Source organism: Mytilus trossulus, chromosome 7, assembly GCF_036588685.1.
Source record: "Mytilus trossulus isolate FHL-02 chromosome 7, PNRI_Mtr1.1.1.hap1, whole genome shotgun sequence".
Classification (NCBI taxonomy): Eukaryota; Metazoa; Mollusca; class Bivalvia; order Mytilida; family Mytilidae; genus Mytilus; species Mytilus trossulus.
Window position 1 is genome coordinate 47,934,811 of NC_086379.1, and position 23,569 is coordinate 47,958,379.

At 31.3% G+C, this 23,569-nt stretch overlaps 1 protein-coding gene across 1 annotated transcript; it reads left to right on the forward strand.

The window, feature by feature from the left end:
• Nucleotides 1-21,654: 21,654 nt before the first annotated feature.
• Nucleotides 21,655-23,233, forward strand: LOC134727083 (cytochrome P450 1A1-like). Its single transcript, XM_063591472.1, has one exon. The coding sequence runs from the start codon at nucleotides 21,662-21,664 to the stop codon at nucleotides 23,147-23,149; it is 1,488 nt and encodes a 495-aa protein (XP_063447542.1). The 5' UTR covers nucleotides 21,655-21,661; the 3' UTR covers nucleotides 23,150-23,233.
• Nucleotides 23,234-23,569: the final 336 nt, after the last annotated feature.

The following is a 23,569-nucleotide window of genomic DNA, read 5'->3' on the forward strand; positions in this document are numbered from 1 at the left end:
TCGACTTGACTGCGCTGAAAAATATCTTAATTTGCATATTACAATGCACTGGTTCCCAAAAGTTGGGTTATATGAAAATAATATCCAAAAAAACAACCAGGTACTTCCGTCCCGAATAACAGGGCAAATATGACCCCTATCAAAGTATCAAATATTAATTTATTATTCAAGAGAACTGTCATCGAGGATTCTACAGTGATCCCAAGACCTGGCGCTTTCATTTGACACAAAATTACCCCTCTTTTTGTTTACGTTTTGACAAAGATACATCTATGCGTAGGAACTATTTTGTTTAATTTATGTACTACTTTCTGGTATGTTCTTTTGTGACCGGGTCAGCATAATTTGTGCTTCAATACCTTCTTGGTGTCAAGCGAAAAAGGAAAAAAAGAACTGACACACACTCTATTTTCATTGGGAAATTAGCGCAGACACCCCTTCAAGCTTTAGATAAGTCTTACTAATTTACTGGATAGAAGAAGAAAAAAAACACAAGTTAAACGATAACTAAAACAAATACTGTTATTAGGTTTTAATTCAACGAAATTCAGAATCTTTTTGAAAGGATTTTGTGACTCTAAAAAGAGCAGGTTTTTGTTTATATGCAATTGTCTTTGGGTTTGTTTGTTTTTTGGGTTTTTTTTGGTTTTTTTTTTTTGTTATTTTCTGTCGGATGTAACAACTTCATTTGTTTCATTTCGGCAGTGTTAACTCTAGTTGATTCTTCATTTTACACTGTCGTGTAGACCGATTTCTTAGATCCTTTCCCTGTATTTTTTCAATTAGACGATTTATTAATTGGACTTCCCCTCTGCATGGTTCACTAAGTGGATTGTTGCTCGACATGTAGTTCCGTTACATCTGCCATAATGCATGACGTTAACTTCGACTTACGACTTGTTTTTACCTTCCTGGAGTGGTTATGGCAGCGTGAGTCTGTCTTTGAAAGACTTCATCGTTTACGATGAAATTAGGCTGTTTCGTCTACTGTGACATAAAATGTACATCTACTTAGATTGACGGTATTGCACAACCATTAACTTGTCAATTTTATGAAGACCTGCGCTGAAGAAATTCGTGCGATTATATTCCGGATTTTTTTAAAAACTTTTCTAATGCAATCATATACATACTTTACAGTAAAACACTGTACCATTAAATGGGTAATGTGATAAAGAGACAACAACACGACATACGAACAGAAAACAACATGGCCACCAATAGGTCTTCAACACTGCGAGAGGAGGTGTGCATCAGCCGGTTTCTAAACATAAATATGTTCTCGTTCAATAAAAATGGACGTCATCATATTTAACTTAAAAACATTATAAAACTGTAATTTATCAAAGTACTGACGTACTGAATATCGGATTATTGTAAGTTCTGGTGGATGATTACAAACACTATTCTCTGGAAAAAAATCTCTATACCTGAAAGATACAAGTAGGTTAGGGTACATAGATCTTTTTTTCTGTGACAAGTTCGTGTGTGGATAATGAATAAATGACAGGAAATTCAATCTCAAGGTCACTTAAAATTTCTATAGTGTAGTGACATAATCATCATATCCAAAAATTAACGCCACTTTGCTTATTTGAATATTATACTAAAGAAATCGGATACGGGTCACGGAAATTACATTAAAATGATAGGGAATTTTGAAAAAAAATGTCTGTTTTAATTTTAATTTAAGTGATAGACAGGTTGCCGGGGCAGAAAATGCAAAAATACAGGTTCCTGAGCTATTTTAAAAATCGAAGCGAGAGGCCTTTAATATTGCAGTTTAAAATACAGGCTAAAATGGCTGAAACGTCAAATTTGCAAATTTCGTGTTGAAAATTGGCTTAAAAGGTTTTTACAAAAACAGGTTGCCGGGGTGAAATTTGAAATTTGAATTTCCAAAGAATAAGCAAGTCCAAACCTTGTATGTGTAGTCGTTGAACTCAATTTTCCACGTAAAATTAAAATGTCACTATTTCAAGAAGAATAAACTCACGAAAGCACGGAAAATTCACTTAATTCGCGTTCATTGTTTTGATTTTGACCGCCTGTCAACTTTACGGAAATATCAAAGTGATCGTAAATAAGGACTCTGTGACGGGCAACTTATAATATTCGTGTTTTAAAGATTTTAATGATATCAAGCCTATCAAGCCAGTCCAGTTCAAACTACTATCACGTGGTACAATTCTCATTTACATATATACTCTATCAATATTTGTTTAACAGTTATAAATAATTTTCATCTATTTGTAAATCATTCTATTCTACTATACTAATGAAAACTCTTCTGTAATAATCATAGGTTTTCTAATAGATTGGATTTGAGTAGGCTTTCATATTTCCCGCGTTTATTACAAAAAGTTCTTGAGATATTCTTCCGCACGTGTTAACAAATTGTTTTCGATATTCTTGATTTGTTACTGATATATATATTTCTCAAAACAATAAGAAATTATTTTCATTTATCTATGTTCTAAAAATTATTTTCATAAAGATCTAATCTATTACAAGCGATAAGGAATGTTTTTTGAACTCGAAAATATCCCGTAATCATGTACGAAATACGTTCGGTTATTAGTCAAAATGCAAGTCACGTGGGTAGAAATATATGTGGCAACAATACATCCGGAATGCCCTCACGGTCATCCGCTGTAAAAAAAAAATCATTAAAGAGTAACAAAGGCATAATGCTCCTGATTTGGGGCAGGTGCAAAAATGCGGCAGAGTTAAACGTGTTTTGTGAGATCTCAACCCTACCCCTCAATACAAGCACTAAATACAAAGACAGCGCATACCCAACTATATCAGTCCTATTCAGGACCGATAACTCTGTCGATAGATATTATAGGGTATACAATATTGTTAAAACCAGATCAATCGTATCATACGTCTCTGCTGGAATGTATACAATAACTCTTTTTTTTTTTTACACAATTCAGACTTTATATCGATTCATTGCCTAGATTTAGCTTTAAATATTGAATTAAAAAATAAATAACAATAAAATCATATTCAATGATCGAAATTCATTTAAATTAAAATTTGAATCAGAATATTTCTTTGAAATAGTTATAGAAACATATAAATATTTGAATGCCTTTTAAGCAAAAAATATTTTTTTAAAGAAATTTTCATAATATTAATATTCTCCTAAAGTTTATTATGAACCATACTTCTGATTTGACACGGGAAGGAGAATATATTTATTTGTACATTTATGAAAACTTTTCATGTATATCGCAAAATTTAAACTCTGGCAATACATGTATACACACTGACAGGATGTTGAATGTCACCTGGTGGCTTTTGGTTTGCACGTCTACCTGACAATATATTATGATGTAACATTTCACCCAAGTTAGATTTCACCTGTTCGGTCAAGGAATGTAAAGGTATAGAATATTTATCTATTATAATTGGACATCGTTTTTTTTCTCTTAGGATGAAATTATTGGTTTTTTTGTTCTAAAAGGAATGTTTAATATATTTCTAAAGAAAAATAAAATATACAGAAAACTTAAAAGACATTTTTGAAAAAAGAAGAGAATTTTTTTTTTATAATAGATATTGTAAACTTTTTTCTGGTAATAGTATCGCCCGGATGAATATCTTTGAAAATAAATGTTCATGTGTCACACTTAAAAATTTTTTTTTTTATTAAGAAATTTTGAAATCAATGATATCGAAATATCACTAAAGGAAAATAACAGAAACATCAGAGATTCTTTATGAAAAATTAGATATAATCTATGAAAGTCTTACTATAGAAATCATTGATTTGATGCAACATTTCCATATGATACATCAGCGGTAACGTCTAAACACCGCTCAGGACCTCCTGAGTGCACTCAGGACATACAAAGTGCACTCAGGACCCTTTATAGTCATTGCATTTGCACACAGGATGTATGTGTATATTCGTTACATGCTGCTTATATAGGAATAAAATTTTGGTAGAATTTGAAATCGAACTTAGATAGATATGTTAATTTTTTTTGAAATAATGAGGGCACGTGTCACTGATTTCACAACTACTGAGCCGTGAATTATCCAATCAACAAAATTAATTGGATTATCTTTATTGATGTTTATGAATTGTTTTGTTTGTACAATGTTGCGTTTAAAATAGTTGAGATTGTTTAATGTAGTTAAATTTAAATTATGCACCGTGAAAATAGTGAATTGTATGTTTATGGAAAAAAAAATAAGATAACCCATTCGATGTTCTTTTTCAGTTCATTTTTCATTTTGACGGCTGAATTTATTTTTTTGTATTCTGCAGTTTATGAATAAAGAAAATAAAAAAATCTGTAACAAGTTCTATTTTTGTTTTTCTTTAATATTTTTTTCTCTCTCTCCATATCAACTTAATAAACAAAAACAATGTTTACTAAACATCAAATTTTATTCTCAATAAACAATACACATAGTTAAAGAGAAGACAATTACATGTATGTACAATATTTACAATGACAATATTTACAATTTTAAAAGAAGTCTAATATCTTGGCTGTGTGCGTGCTGTCCTTGGTCTTTTCCTTTGGTTAGGCTTACGAGCAAGCTTCTGGGGTTAAGGCACTTCAAAATCTGAGCATGAACACTAACATGTTTAACCCCGCCACATTATTTATGTATGTGCCTGTCCCAAGTCAGGAGCCTATAATTCAGTGGTTGCCGTTTGTTTAATTTATGTGTTACATTTTAGTTTTTCCTTTATTTTTTTTACATAAATAAGGCCGTTAGTTTTCTCGCTTGAATTGTTTTACATTGTCTTATCGGGGTCTTTTATAGCTGACTATATGCGGTATGGGCTTTGCTCATTGTTGAAGGCCGTACGGTGACCTATAATTGTTCATGTTTGTGACATTTTGGTCTTTTGTGGATAGTTGTCTCATTGGCAATCATACCACATCTTCTTTTGTATATTAGTCGTGGTTTGTATGGATTTTGTGTCGATCAACAGTCTCCGAAAAAGTCTTTCTCGCTGTTCTTGTGTTTTCGAAAACCAACATTGGTACGATCCGACATGTCTTCTGTACGGACCGAAAAGTTCATAATTTCCCATTCCATACAGGGAACGCTTCAAATCGATTAGTTGTACACGTACAATGTCCATCAGTTTGGTTACAAGGTCTGGATTTGGTGTCGGTTTCCTAAATACAAAACTAATTAACTTCATGAAAAGTAAATTTATTTCCCTTTTTTAACCTCGTTCAAGGAATTTATTACTGGACAAGAACGAGTTTCAATAGGGGAATAAATCTTACAAAATGAAATTTTGATTGAATCTTAACGACAAGAAAATAGAGAAAACACACACACACACATACATATATATATATAAATATTAAAGTATTAAAAACACAATGATACCAATTTAAAAAAGAATCAACGCTACTATTCGTAATTGTAACTGTTAGCTTGGAAATAAATTATATATAAAAAGGTGTATCACATATTCTTTTATTCTTTTTTTACTATGGAACAGTGCAATTAAAATCTATTGTAGTATATCTAGAGATATGAAAATACGAAAGAATTATTCATCTTAATTTTTGAACTATTAAAGAATAAAACTAAAACTTTTCCGTATATTGAACGAAATTTGATAAAAAAAAATAAACGCCACTTTTTGTGATTAACTGTAAGCTTAAAAGTAAATACTATATTATTTTTTTCACTATGGAACAATACCATTAAAAAGTCTATTGTAGTATATCTAGAGATATGAAAATACGAAAGAATTATTCATCCTGATTTTTGAATTTAGAATATAACTAACACTTTTCATTATTGATTTTTTTTTTTTTTTTTTTATAAAATTCGAAAATCTTTACAAAGAAAATGTTTATGATATATTTTTATCTATTAAGTTAATATACCTTGCTCAATCTCTAGAAATACTCCTCGTAGTTGAAACGGGGTTTTGATCCCCAAGGACGCCACATTTTGCAATAAATTTTATCTATTTTTTTTTTATTTTTTTTTTATAAAATTTTATCTATATTTTTGAACGTTTTCAAATTAGATGAATTGAATGAAAATTTCCCAACTTTATGTAAATTTCTCATATTTCTAAACTGGCTTCAATTATTACAAACAAAACGAAAAGTTTATTTAACATTTTTTTCCAAAACAATATATCTTATATGTTCTATATTTTTCAAAAGACATCTTGGTTTTGTTTGTTTGCCAAGCTTACATGTATGAGGTTAGATCCATCACTTATCACTTCTAGTTATTAAAGATCAAAATACCTAATCAACATGATAATTGGTATTCAACATAATCATCGGTCATGCCTGAATTATTTCATAAAAACGGCGCGTGCCGATGAAAACTCAAATAACTTCTTTAATATAAAATTGATTTTATCGAAACCAAAACTGTAAGATGAAGAATTAAATTATCTACCGAAGGCATACCTTCACCACCCACTAAAACATAGATTTCATGTCCTGAGTGCACTTTGTATGTCCTGAGTGCACTCAGGAGGTCCTGAGCGGTGTTTAGACGTACCGTACATCAGCCGCCATTTTGAAAAATCTCGGAAAATTCCCTTTTTTAAATCGATGTTTGACCGAATTCGTCCTGAAATTAAACTGTTTTAAGTAGTATTTTTCGCCAGCTATATGTTTGAATATACTTGATCGATTTGCAAAGTTTGTGTTTTATTTACAGAATTTCTTTATTTGTTGTCAAAGTAGACATGGGTATCGGTAATTTAGCATTGAGTCAACGGAGAAATGACGAGAAAAAGTGCATGTTTTACGATGTCGATTTGACCGAAATTAATCAAAAATTAAACTGTTAGGACCAACATTGTTTGATAGAAATACTTTTGAATATCAAGGATTGATTTGCAAAAGTAAGAAAACAGATCAGGTTTATGAGAAAATTAAACTTTATTGAAGCATATATGCATTTCATATGGGGAAATATAATACAAAATGGCGGCTATTATACGTCACAAAAGTCACGTGATGTCTAACTTAGTTGGATATGACGTGCAGTCAATCTGCAGAGGTATACCAAGTGTTAACTAACGAACATAACACTAGATATAAATTAGTTGATTCCAAAGCGCTTTTCTGGATTTACTTTGAAAAGTAATGAGTTGGCAGGTGTTTCCTCTATGTCTATTTATAAATTCAGATACAGGGAAATCCGTTATATCATTAAATATAATATATCATTTTCTGAAAATACAATATTGAAAATCGCATTGTTAATTTTTTTGAAAAAAACGACAAACAATCACAATGCAATATTGATATACGAGTTCCTGATTTCAATCGTTTGAGGATCATTATTACGAGTATATTTGATTCTAATCAAGTGTTTAAACAGAAAATGGACAGAACTATTTCATATAACCTAACTGTAATACTGAATTATATTCAAAACAATGTATGAATTATTAATAGCAGTTATCCGTTTTGTCATTGGAACAGTCGGAAATGCGCTGACTATATTTGTGTATCAATTTCATGCGATGGAGAACACTCAAGGATTTTTCATTTCAGTTCTAGCTGTTTCCGATATAACTTCTATTTTACTTCGAACAACATTTGTTATACTACAGTATGCTAAAATGACTGACAAGTATTCCGTACTGTGTAAAGGTCGTTCGTTTATCTTTGGACTACCTAGTGGGATTTCATCCTTTTTACATGTAGCCATAGCTTTAGACAGATATCTTAGAATATGTAAAAACAATTCGATGATTTCAAAATGGAGAGGACGAGTAATCATCGTGGTAATGGTTGTAGCTTTCGTCGGGGTCCTACCAAAGCTTTTTATTGCAGATATCGTTCACGTTAAGAAGAATAACAGTGATAATCATACATCCTTGGTTTGTAAAATATCGGATGAGGATAAAATTATATATTGTCTACCTGTTCTCGTCCTGTGTATTGGTATTGCTGCCGTTCTTGTTATTCTGTACGGACGTATCATTTCAACTCTTAATGTACATTTCAAAAGAATAGAAATTTCTTTGACCACTACTGAACATTTTGGGATTTCAGAAAATGGCGATGTGCAAAATGATCCGAAATCTGAACTCTCACGACGGAATATTCTAGTCATGAAAAAGACGATATCAATTTTTATTGTAATTTCTGTAACATTTTTCCTCAGTTACATTCCATTTTTGATAACATATATGTTTAGAAAGAGTAGGGATGAAATCAGTTTTGTAATATCATTGCTATTATATAATATAAGTAGCATGGTAAACCCCTTCATTTATGCATTTATGGATGCCAAGTTTAGAAGTGAAACAAAAAATTTAATGAAACAAATATTCCTAAAATGTGGGCTTCATGAAGGAACTGAACCTTAATTTGTTTACATTATTGATTCAGCTTGTTAGGTTGTAAAGAAAAAACAGTAATATATGAAGAAGGGGATATAATGGAAAAGAACAATATCAATTTATTTTTTATTAAAAAGACTAGTTATTATAATCTTGTTATCTCTGCAATTAGTTTTTATAGGTACCAGGCTGATAATTTAACACGACAGACGCTAGTTTCGTAGATACAAAAGACTCATCAGTGACGCTTAGATTAAAATAGTTAGAAAGCCAAACAAGTATAAAGTTGAAGAGAATAGACCCAAAACTACAAAAAGTGTGCCAAATACGGATAAGGACAGGTTAAATATGCCTGAGATAAGAAATTCCTTAATATTTTTAATAAAAACTTTTGTAAACAGGAATTATTTAAAAAAAAAAAAAAAAAATTACACACATCATAAATTGTTTTTTTTATGGCAACACAAGGCTATTATTTGTTTTCCGTGGTTCGTCCATGACCAATTACTTTGCATGTCAATCTATAACATTCATTTGTAATTTATTAATTGAACATATGAAAAACCGACGGAAATACATCAATTATAGGAGGGAAAGAAACGAACATCAAAAACAATGAAGTGCAACAAAAAACAAACGCCAACATATGATAGAAACGAACTATTTAATTACAACTGCCATATTATGTTAAAGTTATTGACCAAGCAAGTCGGTATATGTTATTTAATCTGCACAGCACGAGATGACCCAATAATCCGAACGACGTAGGGGATCGTGTTATTGGGTCATCTCGTGCTGTGCTGATTAAATTACATATACCGATTTGATTGGCCAATAACTGTTTTAACACATGACGCAATCAATTTACGTGAACGTTTTAGAAATGTTGACGTTATTCCGCAATCCACGGATTCAAGGAAGGTTCTTGTAGGGCAAAGCAAGGGGGAAATACGACTTTGGTAAGTTTTGAATTAACATTTTTCTTTATATTTAGACTCATTCTAAAATTGCGATTTAATGGTATTTTTTTTTTTATCGTTTCCTTTAAATTTATTCCCAATTTTTATTTAATTGATGACGATGAAGACTTTGACAAATTGTGTACTTTCAAATCTGTGTAACTATGAAAAAAAACCATAACTGCAAGGGTTATTGAGTTTAAATTAGATTAATTGCTTTTAAATATTTTCCCTCAATGATTTGCTGAGAGAAAAAAAAAGAACCGATGCAGATGTTATATAACCTACATTTAAAATGTTATATAAACAGAAATACGTTTCTCTTTCAAAACTTTTTACTCCCCGCACCCCCAAATCCCCCCCTCCACACCCCTTCCCCATTTCTTTTTATTTACTGTATTACATTTTAAGACCAATAAAGTCTGATTGATCTCCAGCTTATCATCCTGTTTTAAAACAAACTTAAATATGGTCCTCATTAAATTCGATCCAAAAATAGTGCCTTCATATAATAGGAATAGATATTCAAAAAGTCGTTATAAATTCCATTGAGTCTGAACTTTATCGAAATCAGATTTCTTTTATTCGAATATTCTTTTGATACATTTCTTTTTAGGCAGAAATTACAAAAAATGTTTAAATATCTTTCTATTTAAACTTTAAAACACTGATTTAGATGCACGTTGTACACAAAATATAATAAAAAAGTTTATGTCCCAGCTTAGATAAAAAAAAAATTAAAGGAATGAGAAACCTTTCTTTTTCCTATTTAGAAAATACGATGTTTGTACGAAGATCAACTTATGTCGTAATTTCAAGTCAGATAGCGGATTCGGGGGTGGGGCGAACAGGTCGTTAACCATTGGATTTGACAAAGTATCGTGTTTTAGCTTAAAATCGTCAATATTTTCTTTAGTCTCGCTATACTCGGTGATATACTTTTTTCAATTTGATAGAATTACGCCTCTTTCAAAATCAAGGAACCGCCCCTAAAGGTAAAAATAGATTTGAACTGTGCAGTATAATTGAGGTAGTTAATGCACACCTTTGCTGTGCATTATCCAGATTATACCACAGTAAGAACAAAGAGATTTTACTCTTGCCATGTGTTAATTACTTGGTATAGGACATTTTATTGGGTGTCACCTAGTTTAATGGTTCCGTTTTTTACAGATATTATGATTGATTGTTGGTTGCTTAAAGTCCAGTGGCAAATATTTCATGCATATTCAGGACGACACAGATATTATGCAATTTGGCCTTTAGTTAGTTATTAAATGTTGGTGCATTTTACATCAATGTTATTCTTTCCACTAACTTAGTACACATGTTCCCTATGACATGATCTTTCTTATTATTCATTATGCAAAGTTAAAGTGCTTTATCTCAATTTCACAGTCCACTGAGCATAGAAAATGATAGTGCGAGTGGGGCATCCGTGTACTGGGGACACATTCTTGTTCTTTCTTTATTACAATCAGTTATGTTTGCTTAGGTCTAGTATTGATGATACTTTTTTGATTTTTAAAACCATTTATAGCTATCTATTGAAGTTTTGGGAAAGCACAAATAGTCTTTCTTAGTGTTGTATGATTTTTAATTTTAGTTTCTTGTGTACACTTTGTAGTTTAGTTTGGCGTTCATTATCACTAAACTAGTATATATTTGTTAAGGGGCCAGCTAAAGGACGCCTCCAAGTGCGGCAATTTCTCGTTACATTGAAGACCTGTTAGCGACCTTCTGCTGTTGTCTTTTTATGGTCGGGTTGTTGTCTCTTTGACACATTCCCCACTTCCATTCTCAACTTTATTTTATGACAATGAATCCAATAACTAATGTTTATAATAGCCATGTTGACTTTTGTTAGATCTTATTTTGCTGATGTATTTTGCTACTTAAAGTTTTATCTAACTACAAATTTTTGGCAAAAATGTCAAAACAAAATACATAAAAATCATCATTCAAAGGAAATAACTTCTATAAGGAGTGTGTACACAATTTCAACGATAGTGACTGATTTGTATACTTATTAGAAACTCTTATTACGCCGAACATTTTGCTTTCTGGTTGTTTTTCTCTATCTATTTTGGTGCTTGCATTTTCACATTCCTTGAAAGGTGAACAACAAAAAAGTCAAGTTCAACTCGTACTCTTGCATTTCTTTTAAAAAACAACACGTTATCATGAACCTCGAAACTCAAGTTGATGTGACAATAACTTAATGATAAACCACCTTAACCAAAAACTTCAACATGGGAATGTACTAGTTTTTTATTATCACATTTCATAGTTCAGTAAATGGTAAATTTTGGTAAAATTCATAACGTTGGCAATACGTTTCAAAAGTCCACATCATAATGAAATGTGTATTAAGTTTCAAGTCAAATTGACTACAACTTTGCAATAAACTACCTCGACAAAAACTTAATTTCGAGTCAGATGGACTAACGGAATAATAGATGGATGGATAGACAGACAGAGAGATTAGAAAACATTTTCTTTCTACAAACTTTTATAAAAAATCATAAAAAAATCAGGTTAAAAATCATTTAATCAACAAATGACAAAAACTTATAGATAGAAACCTTTTCTTTTACAGCAAACTGTAAACCAACTACGTTTCGTTAATAGAAAAGTAACGATAATAAAAATCCTCATCTAAAACTGGGATCTTTCCTTTTTTACCTCCAACAAGCAAATTGAAAAATTGGGAAAATAAATCGGCGCGAAGTTTACTAGAAAGAGCAAAACGCGAAATATTTTGATTTACTTTATAAGATAGCTATTAAAAGTATCATTTAATAAAAGGTTAAAAACAAAAATGTAAATTAGATTTTGGTTTCATATATATAATACTGGGTTGGCAAAGTAACTCAGCAACACATGAACATCAAAACTTTAGATTGCACTTCAAAATTAAATTTAAACCAAACATGTAAGGGCCAGTGATAACCTAAAACAAACAAAACAATCGTGTATGATTCATTATTTAGACATATTCATTATGTATAAAATTCTTAATATGAAAATATGGTAAGTTATTCATTTTTTTAGGTTTGATCCTTAAAGCTTACAACATAAAGTGATTGGTTTGATTTATTATAACATAAATGGAATTTATCATAATGAAGATTTTTTTAACTTAAATGTGAACAGCCATTTTGGAGACCAAATCTGCATCATTTAACTACTAAATATTTGTGCAAAAGAAATTTTTTTATGGAGGCCATTTATCAAGGGTAAGGATATGCACAATTAAATGAGTTAACTGACTATCGCTAAAGTTTATTTTTTAATCTGTAACATAGTACTTAGCAAAACTATTTGCTAAGGGTAATTAACCAGCAATGGGAGAGAGGGGACACACGGGTGCAAAATTTCAAAATCCTTCTTTTTTTTGGTAAGATATCCCACTTGCCATTCTGTTTTCCATTCTTATTCCCAGATTCAACATTTCATACACATTTTTCATACTTGTCATACATGTCAAATGTTAAGTTATGTTCATGTATTAAACATTAATGCACATGTGTAAGTAGTTTCGTAATTGTTAAAAAGAACTGTTAAATAAATCATAGTCTTTTTTCTTTTAATTGTTAAAACAGTTTATGCTAGATGATCTGAAAGGGCCTATGTTGGTCATAATATTGCAATGTACTTTATTCATACACCAGTAGTATATACATTCTGAAATTGGTTGTGTTTTATTATAATAAATTGTTTTTTCCTTTATTTGCTTCAATACCAGTATTTTTTGTAAACATTATTAAAACTGCCTTTGTTTCATCATATTTTGGACTTTACTTGCTTCTATAATATATTGGAGACTTTTTCTGAATAACAATGTATCTGTGAAATATTATAAAATTTAGTGTCCTTATTTGATAATGGTTATAAACGATTCAAAATTGTAAAACTGCTGTTTGTTGACCCCAATCCCTTTGTTGTTAGAAATGCTAATTTTCAAATTTTGACACACTAGTATTTTTAGCTACTAGATACATTAATGCACACTTATTTTAATTTAGAATAGTAAATGGGTGTAAATATTTCAACAGACGGTAATGCTAGTTCAAAATCGTCATAGAAGTGGTAATTTTCAGTACTCATTTTAAACCTCGCATACAAAATTTTCACAGTGATAATATGAATAAACTAACTTAACATTATAATTTTAAAAACCTACAAAAAAAATCTCATTATTTTTAATTTACTGTAAACTTTTTGTTCTGACATGAATTGTCATTGATATGGTTATATTTATGAATTTACTGTTTACAATTTTTTGATTTTTTTGAAATACTAAGGCTTTTCTAATTCAGGCATAGATTACCGTAGCTGTATTTGGCAAAACTTTTAGAAATGTTGACCCTATATACTCTTCAACTTCGTACTTTATTTGGCATTTTTAACTTTTTGGGATTCGAGCGTCACTGATGCGTCTTTTGTAGACAAAACGCGCGTGTGGCGTATATACTAAATTTAGTCCTGGTATCTATAATGAGTTTATTTACTTTTTTTTCATTTTTTACCATTCAAAATAATATCTTTTTTTACTTTTGGGCACATTCATATCGTATCCATTTGAACATGCATATTTTACACTTATGTTATAGACAACATAAAATAAATTGTTTACTTTAAATTTTAACTACAGGTAGACGTGCTGTCGGAACATATTGGATTATATTTCCGCAGTGAAAACAATATTGTAATAACTAGTCTTTTTAACAAAAGTCAAAATGATAGTATTGTTTCCATGATAACCCTTTAAGGAATTACTGTAATATTTTTTCTGTCTATGAAGAAATAACATGTAAAAATGTGATGCACACCGAATAACCCGCATAGTGGGTTATTTTAAAGTGTGCACCGCGTTTTAAAAGTTATTTCGAATAGACCGAACAAATATTACAGCCATTCCTTATAATTTAATTCTAAATTCCATTTTTAGTCAGAGTAAATCATGAAAAAAAAATTGATGATAAAAATATGTTTATAAGCTGGTAGACACAACCCTGTCAAGAAGCACACATTTTAGGAATGTTAGTGTCATTATATATTTTGTTCCGTTCTAAACTTGACATCCATTAATGTATAAATGAAGGGATTCGCCATACTACTTATATCATATAATAATATTAGTGATATTACAAAACTGATTGTATCCTTACTCTTTCTAAACACCTATATATTATAAAAAAAAAGAAATTTTACTGAAATTGCAATAAAAATTGATATTGTCTTTTTCATGACAAGAATATTCCGTCGTGATTGGTTCGATTTCGGCTCATATTGCACATTGTGAATTTCCAAATTCCCTGCTATTTCTTCGGTGGTAAAATAACTCTTTATTATAACTAAATGTACGTTGAGAGTAACATTAATACGTCCATACAGAATAACAAGAACAACAGCAATACCAATACAGAGGACGAGTACTGGTACACAATATAGGATTTTATCCTCATTCGATATTTCACAAACCGAAGCTGTATAATTATCACTGCTACTATTCTTCTGAATTTGACCAATATCTGTTATAAAAAGCTTAGGCAGAAATCCGATGATGTTAAGATATAACCACGATGATAGCGGCTCCTCTAGATTTTGAACACATTTAATTGTTTTTACAAATTTTGAGTTATCTATCTGAAGCTATGTGCGTGTTCACTTTTAAACAAGCAGAGAAGAGAAAAGAAGTATAATCAGAATTCATTTTCATCTGTTCGTTAAACTATTTTATATATTTCAACAACTGATTCATCGCTAAGCTTCGGAAATGTGTCTTCAGATATATTCAGATTTATTGACTGAAGTAGGATACTTAATGCACCATTGTAAAGCCATCATATTGTTTTGTTATTTATAATACTTTTCTTTTCGTTTATACAGACAATTTGTGTTGCAAAGGTAAGTTTAACAAGAGAGCCCACATTTTTGAAACGTTTTTGTCATTAATAGTTTTGCCTCTCTTATAAACCTGACATCCATAAATGCATAAATGAAGGGATTTATGCTACTACTAATATTATATAAAAGACGTGTTATTACATAACGGATTTCATCATCCCTTTTTTAAACAAACATGTTATCAAAATTGGAATGTAGCTAAGGAAAAATGTAACAGAAATTACAATAAATATTGAAATTGTCTTTTTCATGACAAGAATATTTCGTCTTGAAAACTCAGATTTCTGTTCAATTTGCGTATTGTTAATTTCTGAAGTATCCCAAATGTCAGCAGCGGTCAGAGAAGCTTCTGTTCTTTTGAAATGTGCGTTGATTGTTAATATAATACGTCCATACAGAATAACAAGAGCAGTAACATTATCAATACAGAGGACAAGTACAGTTAAACAATATCGAATTCTATCCTCATCGGAAATTTTACAAGCCGAAACTGTATAATTATCACTACTGTTTCTCTGAGTTTTAACAATATCCTTGTTGAGAAAAAGCTGTGGCAGAGCACCGATGAACGATACAGATATTAACACGATGACAACGCGTCCTCCCCATTTCGAACAAATTGAATTGTTTTTACATATTCTAAGATATCTGTCAAAAGCTATGACTAACAACAAAAATGATGAAATAAAACCAAGTAGTCCAAGGATAAATGAATAAGCTTTACATAGTGCGGTGTAAACTCCCATTATATTTGTATACAGCAGTATTCCTATAGTTGCAAGAAGTGAACTGGAAGTTATATCGGAAACTGCTAGAACTGAAATGAAAAATCCTTGAATGTTCTCTATTGTTTGATATTGATATATATAAATAACCAGTGCATTCCCGAACATACCAATAACATAGCGGATCATCGTTATCAATAATACATAACTCATTTTGAATATAATCAGCCTCACAGATTATCAAGTTATTATGAAAAACTTATGTCTTTGTTCTATTTAAACAATTGATTTAGACACAATCTAACATCAAACGATTGAAATCCGGAACTCATTAATGAGTATTGCATTGTGATTGGTGTTTTTTTTTTAACAAAGCAATGCAATTTTCATTGTTTCCTTTCGGATGTACCAACTTACTTTGGCAAAGTTGACATTCAGTTTAGATAGGTTTGGGCTATTTATTTCGCCTTTTAATGACAAAGCTCAGATTCAAGAACTTATAAATATTATACTTCATAGTTTTGATTACATTTTTCCTTATTTAAAATGTGAAGTCATTGAACCAATGTACGGGTTGAAAAAAAAATCTTTAAAAAAAACAGAATAATAGCGGAAAATAAAAGACTACGTTAATACCATACTAAAAACAGAAATGAACGATATACAGATGAATTATGATTTAGTATCACGACGATCAAGTAAAAAATCACCACGTTTCGTCCTTGAAAAACACTTTTTCATGCCAATCTATTATCCTCATATGAAAAAACTGACCCTAGATGTGTGAGGCAATTAAACAATCAATCAATTAGTATATGATTCGAAAATAAGAAAATGCGACATTAATATATACAGTCGAATATCAAAATCCTCATTCTTTAAAACTATTTGGCAAAAGTATATTAGTATATATTACATAGTTGTATTCATCTGATTATTTGTCTGTGAAACTAGCATAGACTTATTACTTATATATAAGCTAAAGGTCAGCAAACGGTCTTGAACAATGAGCAAAAATAATACAAAAAGCTTGTTATAAAATACCCCTACATAACAAAATGTAAACAATTCAAATCAGAAAATCCAATAAAATAACAAAGAAAAACAGCTCCACTGACGTGTCCGTACTGTCTTGTTGTTGCTTTGTATAAATCTAATGAGTTAAGCGCTGTTTGTTGCACGGTAGTATTTATATTTCGGAATTATAGGTTGCTATTTGGTGCTCCCTACCTTAGTCAATGTATCTGTACAAAGTTATTCGACAAAAAAAATAAAACATTTACTAAACACACTTTTCCAAGCTGAGGGATGAATCAGTTGTGGAAAAATATAAATTAATTTTACATAAAAGTGAAAGCAAATGTTTGAGAATGTTTTTCAATATTATTTTGTATTCTCTGCATGATAAAAGACCTTAGAGCTCTAGTGGCCATAGTATTTTAAAAATTGCAGAAAAAGTAAATCATCCATAATTTAATTTCTCTCGGAATATTATTAAGAAAGTTATTGGACGTGAATGGGAAATGTGTCAAAGAGACAACAACTCGACCGTAGAAAAAAACCAACAGCAGAAGGTCACCAACAGGTCTTCAATATTGCGAGAAGTTCCCGCACCCGGAGGAGTCCTTAAGCTGGCCCCTAAACAAATATATACTAGTTCAGTGATAATGAACGCCATATAATACTAATTTTCAAATTGTACACAAGAAACTAAATTAGAATAATACAGAATAACAAAGGGCAGAGGCTCCTGACTTAGGACAGGCGTACAAATGCGGCGGGGTTAAACATTTAAATTTATGAAATCTCAACCCTTCCCCTATACCTCTAGCCAATATAGAAAAGTAAACGCATAACAATACGCACATATAAAATTCAGTTCAAGAGAAGTCCGAGTCTGATGTCAGAAGATGTAATCAAAGAAAATAATCAAAATGACAATAATACATATATATAACAACAGACTACTAGCAGTTAACTGACATGCCAGCTCCAGACTTCAATGAAACTGATTTAAAGATTATGATTTCATTATATGAGTATCAGGCACAATCCTTCCCGTTAGGGGTTTAGTATCATACCATCATAACATATATGAGAAGAACATAATCCGTGTTCTACCAACAACGGTTTTTGAATAAATGTGTTTAGTTCCGATGCAAAGACCCTGTAAGTGAACCAATATTAACGCCAAAATATGCAATATATTTAATGACCTGACAACAGTATCGTAACTATATCCCTTCTTAATAAGTGTATTTAAAGTTTTTTTTAGTTTCTGAGGTGAATACTGACATTTTTGTGTTTTATACATGTTATAAAGAATATTTCCATAAAAAATTGATGTGAAATACTAAGTACCTGAACGTATAAGAAGTCTGCATGTTGAGCTATATATACGAATGATGTCCTTATACCGATGATAAAATTTAGTCAATAATTTGACTAGTTTGTGATATCGAAAACCCTGGTGTAATAATTTTTCAGTAATACATAAATTTGTCTCGTTAAAATCTGAAACATTGTTACATACACGAGCGATTCGTACAATTTGAGATACATGTATATAAACACCGTAAGAGGGTGACGAGGGAACGTCACCATCTAAAAATAAATTAACGATAGGAAATGAAAAATCATCTCTTTTATCATAAATTTTAGTATTAAGCTTTCCGTTAGCGATATAAAATCAAGATCGAGGAAAGGGCAGTGGTCATTGTTAGTATTAGCTTTATTTAAAGTAAGTTCAACAGGATAAATTTCTTTAGTATACATAATGAAGTCAAAATATCATCCAAATATCTAAAAGTATTATTAAATTTGTTTATCAGATGTTGTTTCGATGGGTCTTTGCTGATTTTTGACATAAATTGTAACTCATAGCAATAAAAAAAAACAGGTCCGCAACAAGTGGTGCACGGTTAGTCCTCATTGGAATTCCGATAACCTGACGATATACGGAATCTCCAAAGCGAACAAAAATGTTATCTAGTAAAAGTTCAAGGGCATATATAGTATCAAAGCATGTCCAATTGACATAGTTTTTTTGTTTATTGCTACTTAAAAAATGACCTTAAAGAGTTTGAACATATATATTCACATTCTGGCTTTAAATGCCCATTTAATTAGGTGTGTGAATTTTATCTTAATGAGAATGTGAGCAATGTGGTATATCGCAGATCAAATTTATTCGTTCATTGTGTATTAATTTACGTTTTTTGATTGAGTTAAGTCTGCCAATTGATATTTTATCTTGTGTTTTTCTATGTTGTGATGTTATGCTATTGTTTCAGAAAAGGAGAGAAGGTTTGGATCCATTAAAACGTTTAATCCCGCTGCAAATGTTTGCACCTGTCCTAAATCAGGAATATGATGTCAGTAGTTATCGTTTGTTTATGTAATATATAATTACGTGTTTCTCGTTTCTCGTTTTTTGTATAGATTAGACCGTTGGTTTTCCCGTTTGAATGGTTTTACACTAGTAATTTTGGGGCCCTTTATAGCTTGTTGTTCGGTGTGAGCCAAGGCTCCGTGTTGAAGGCCGTACATTGACCTATAATGGTTTACTTATTTTTAAATTGTTATTTAAATGGAGAGTTGTCTCATTGGCACTCACACCATATCTTCCTATATATATATATCTAGGTTAGAAAAATCAAAACTTTGTACAGATTCAAAATCACCAATATAAGCATGCAATTTATTGACACTCCAAAAGTAATCAATTCCATTATTTTCGAAGGCCTTATTTGAACAATTTATTATCAGGTTTTTGATTGTACCAAGTGTACTGGTAAAAAGAAGAGACACTTTAGTAGTGGAACAATGGCTTGAAGACGAAATCAATCTATATTTGTAAGGTGTTTTGTGTAGCTTCGGAAGCCAATACATAGTTTGGACTTGCATTGTATTTGGTTCTGCTTGTAAAGCGGTAGCTAAAAGTTTATTTTGTTACAGATGACGTTTTCTGAAAATAGAGTCAGTTGAAATGTTGGTGAATGTGCATGTATGTAGGTTCTTGGAAAACGGAAGAAAGTGGTGACAATTCTAAAAGGGCTATCATTATCCCTAAGGGCAAGGAAATCCTTCCTTTAACTATTGACTTTTAAAGTGTATAAATATGTTATCCTGTTACATCACTGTCACGGGTAGGGTGACGGTTGGGCGCCCAACAAACATGAGAGAACGTGCCTGTCAAAAACTAGGATCCTGTAATTCAGTGTTTGTCGTGTGTTGCTATATTTGTCGTTCATCTTTTCGTTTGAATTATTTTACATTTGTCATTCTGTGCCTTTTATAGCTGAAATTATTGTTTTGGTTTTGGTCATTTGTTAAAGCTGTTGAGTGTAATAGTTTGAAAATCATGACAGTTGATTAGCATATTGGTAGTGTATCAATACTTATATTTTCAAAGAATGTGAATAAAAAAATTGAGAAAGGAAATGAAGAACGTGTCAAAGCGACAACAACCCGACCATAGAGCAGACAACAGCCAAAGGCCACCAACGGGTTTTCAATGCAGCGAGAAACTCCTGCACCCGAAGGCGTCCCTCAGCTGCCCCCCAAAAAAATATATATACTAGTACAGTGATAATGGACGTCATACTAAACTCCGAATTATACACAAGAAACTAAAATTAAAAATCATACTAGACTAACAAATGCCAGAGGCTCCTGACTTGAGACAGGCGCAAAATTGCGGCGGGATTAAACATGTTTATGATATTCCAACCCTCCCCCTATACCTCGCATTTCACAAACATATGGGAATCAACTCTGATATCAATACACATCTTAAACCCAAATCTTATCAAATGGCTTATCTGAACATTAATACTGATAAAATATTTTCCTAATTATTACCACCTGAATTTAATTTACAAAGGAACCATATGCAAGTGTATATTCAAAACCTTTTCTTAATCTAAGGACAAATAACATGCTAGAACTTTGCAGTTGATGATTAAAGTGGTGTATTTAGTTCTGCAGGTCATAAAAACAAGTACTTTTTTCGTGATATGTTATGAACTTAGAATTCTGAACCATTTCTAAATCCGGAGTGATTACATATAGATCCATTATTGCTCAATCGGAAGCAACTACCGACGATGTCCCTACTGAGGGCAGGCATATACACAGATGTCATGGGTTTCAGTAGATTTTCAGAGTATTTATTTTGTTATGAAGAAAAGATGAAAGTTCAAAGAAGAATGTACGTACAGTAAAATCATTTGAGAAAGATCTCTAATATATTGAAATGTATCTCTATGAAGAAAAGATGAAAGGTTCAAAGAATAATGTACAGTAAAATTAGTTGAGAAAGATCTCTAATTTTGAAATATTGATTTTTCAGACAACGAAAACATAGGTGCAGTTAAACAATGCCTAATAAATTAGTATCAAATGTAATTGGTATCTTTCGCCAGTCTTTTCTGAAATGCGTACCTGCAGACAAGTATATACAAGCTTACCAAACACAACTTTTGAGGGGAAAAACTGCATAGGGAAAATGAGTGTAATTGATTTCGCTGTAAAGTTCTTTATCAGATTTTTATCAGATTTATTACTGTGTTGATAGTGTTATCAGTCATTTAAAGCAGTGTTATTGAGGTCAAACTTAAAGGTACTTTTATGGAACGTGTTTACATTTGGAACGTATCATACTTCAGGTTGTCTCAGTACAAGTATATTATAACTGCTTTTTAAAAGTAGATTTATTATCAATACGCTTCAATACAACAATGGTTGACTTTTTAAATCAAAGTAACGTTACTCTCACGTGTGTGTTTATATTTACTTTGATAATTATTGGAGTTTATCGTAGACGCATACGATCAAAGGATCAACCTCCAGGACCATGGGGACTTCCATTTGTGGGATATCTTCCATTTTTTAGCAAAAATCCACCAAGGAAGTGTGCGCAGCTAGCCAAGACGTACGGTGATATATTTTGCATTCAATTGGGTAGCTGGCCAACTATAGTGTTAAATAGTAGAGCGGCAATTCGGGAAGCATTAGTAGAACAATCAGACACATTTTCAGATAGACCAGACTTTTTTTCGTGTAAAGTTGTAAACAATATGCGAAGCCTCGGTTTTGGGTCCTACAACGCAAGATGGCGTTTGCATAGTAAAATAGCTTCAACTGTACTTTGTGAATTTGCATCCCCGAATAAACCTACAACTGAGAAAATTATAATGATGGAAGCAGAAAAACTTGCAAAATATTTTCTGGAAAATACACATACACCTTTTGATCCTCATGAGGAAATCTTTCTTGCAGTAGGGAGTGTTGTATATCAAATATGCTGTGGAATGGGCAAAGATTGTAGGAACGACAAAGGCTATTTAAATTTGATCAAAAACACCAAAATGATGCAAGAATTTGTCGGTGCTGGAAATCCAATAGATGTAATGCCTTGGTTGCGATATGTTATTCCTAGTAAAGCTAAAAGATTTGTAGAAATTCTTCAAACGCTGATGGTATCTACTGATGCGGTTATGAAAGAACATATAGAGACATTTGATCAGAAAAACCTTAGAGATGTTGCAGATGGTCTTATATTTGCGGAGAAGAAATATTGTAGAAACCCGACAAAGAACCAAGAGATTACAAAGAGTGATATATTCTCAACACTACAAGATTTCCTTGGTGCAGGGTTCGATACGTCATCATCAAACCTCGAATGGATTATTTTATATTTAGGACATTACCAACATATTCAAGAAAAAGTTCAAGAAGAAATTGATTCTGTAATCGGTACCAGGAGTGTAAGTTTAGATGATATTGGTAAGTTACCGTTTACAGAAGCGACAATTCTGGAGACTCAAAGGATATCGCCAGTAGTTCCTATAGGAATACCTCATGCAACATCCAAGGACACCGTACTTAGAAATTATAGGATAAACAGGGGAACTGTAGTGCTTTGTAATTTCTATGGGACAACTAGAGACTCAAAAGTATGGAAAGATCCTGAAATTTTCAAACCCGAAAGATTTTTAAATGATCTAGGTTTAATTAATTCATCCTTGGAAAATGAACTATTGACATTTGGTGTTGGACGTCGACGTTGCCCAGGAGATTTTATTGCAAAAATGGAACTGTTTTTATTTGTTGTTAATATATTCCAAAAATGTAGGATCAAATTAATTTCGGAAGCAAACTTTGAAGGGATCTTTGGTCTTACATACAGTCCTAGATCCTATACAATTAAAGTCTTCAAAAGGTGAAAAGTTGTTAGTTTATTTGTTGTTGGTTTTTTTCGGTTGACAACAGTTGACAACTAAAGGCAACAGTAGTATATACCATTGTTCAAAAGTCATAATTCGATTATTACGAGGAAACAAAGGAAAAAAGAATGGTAGTGATCAGATTGCACTTGCCTTGAACAATTCAGTGATTAACTGAGTCAACTGTTTCAATGATGTTCATCACAAAATTCTTGTTTGAAAAAGAGGCTCACAAAAAAAATTGCTCACCTTGAAAAAATTCTGCAGTTTTGATTTTTTTTTCTTTTTCTTTATTACAATCAGTTATATTTCCTTGGGTCTAGTATTGATATTTTCTTATAACTTTTACAATTATTTATATTTATCTATTGACGTTTAGGAATGAAAAAAAAAAAAAAAAGTTTAAAAAAAATCCAGAAC

Bases quoted from the DNA above. Each gene is read 5' to 3' on its own strand.
- LOC134727083 (XM_063591472.1), top strand. From the start codon at position 21,662: ATGGTTGACTTTTTAAATCAAAGTAACGTTACTCTCACGTGTGTGTTT.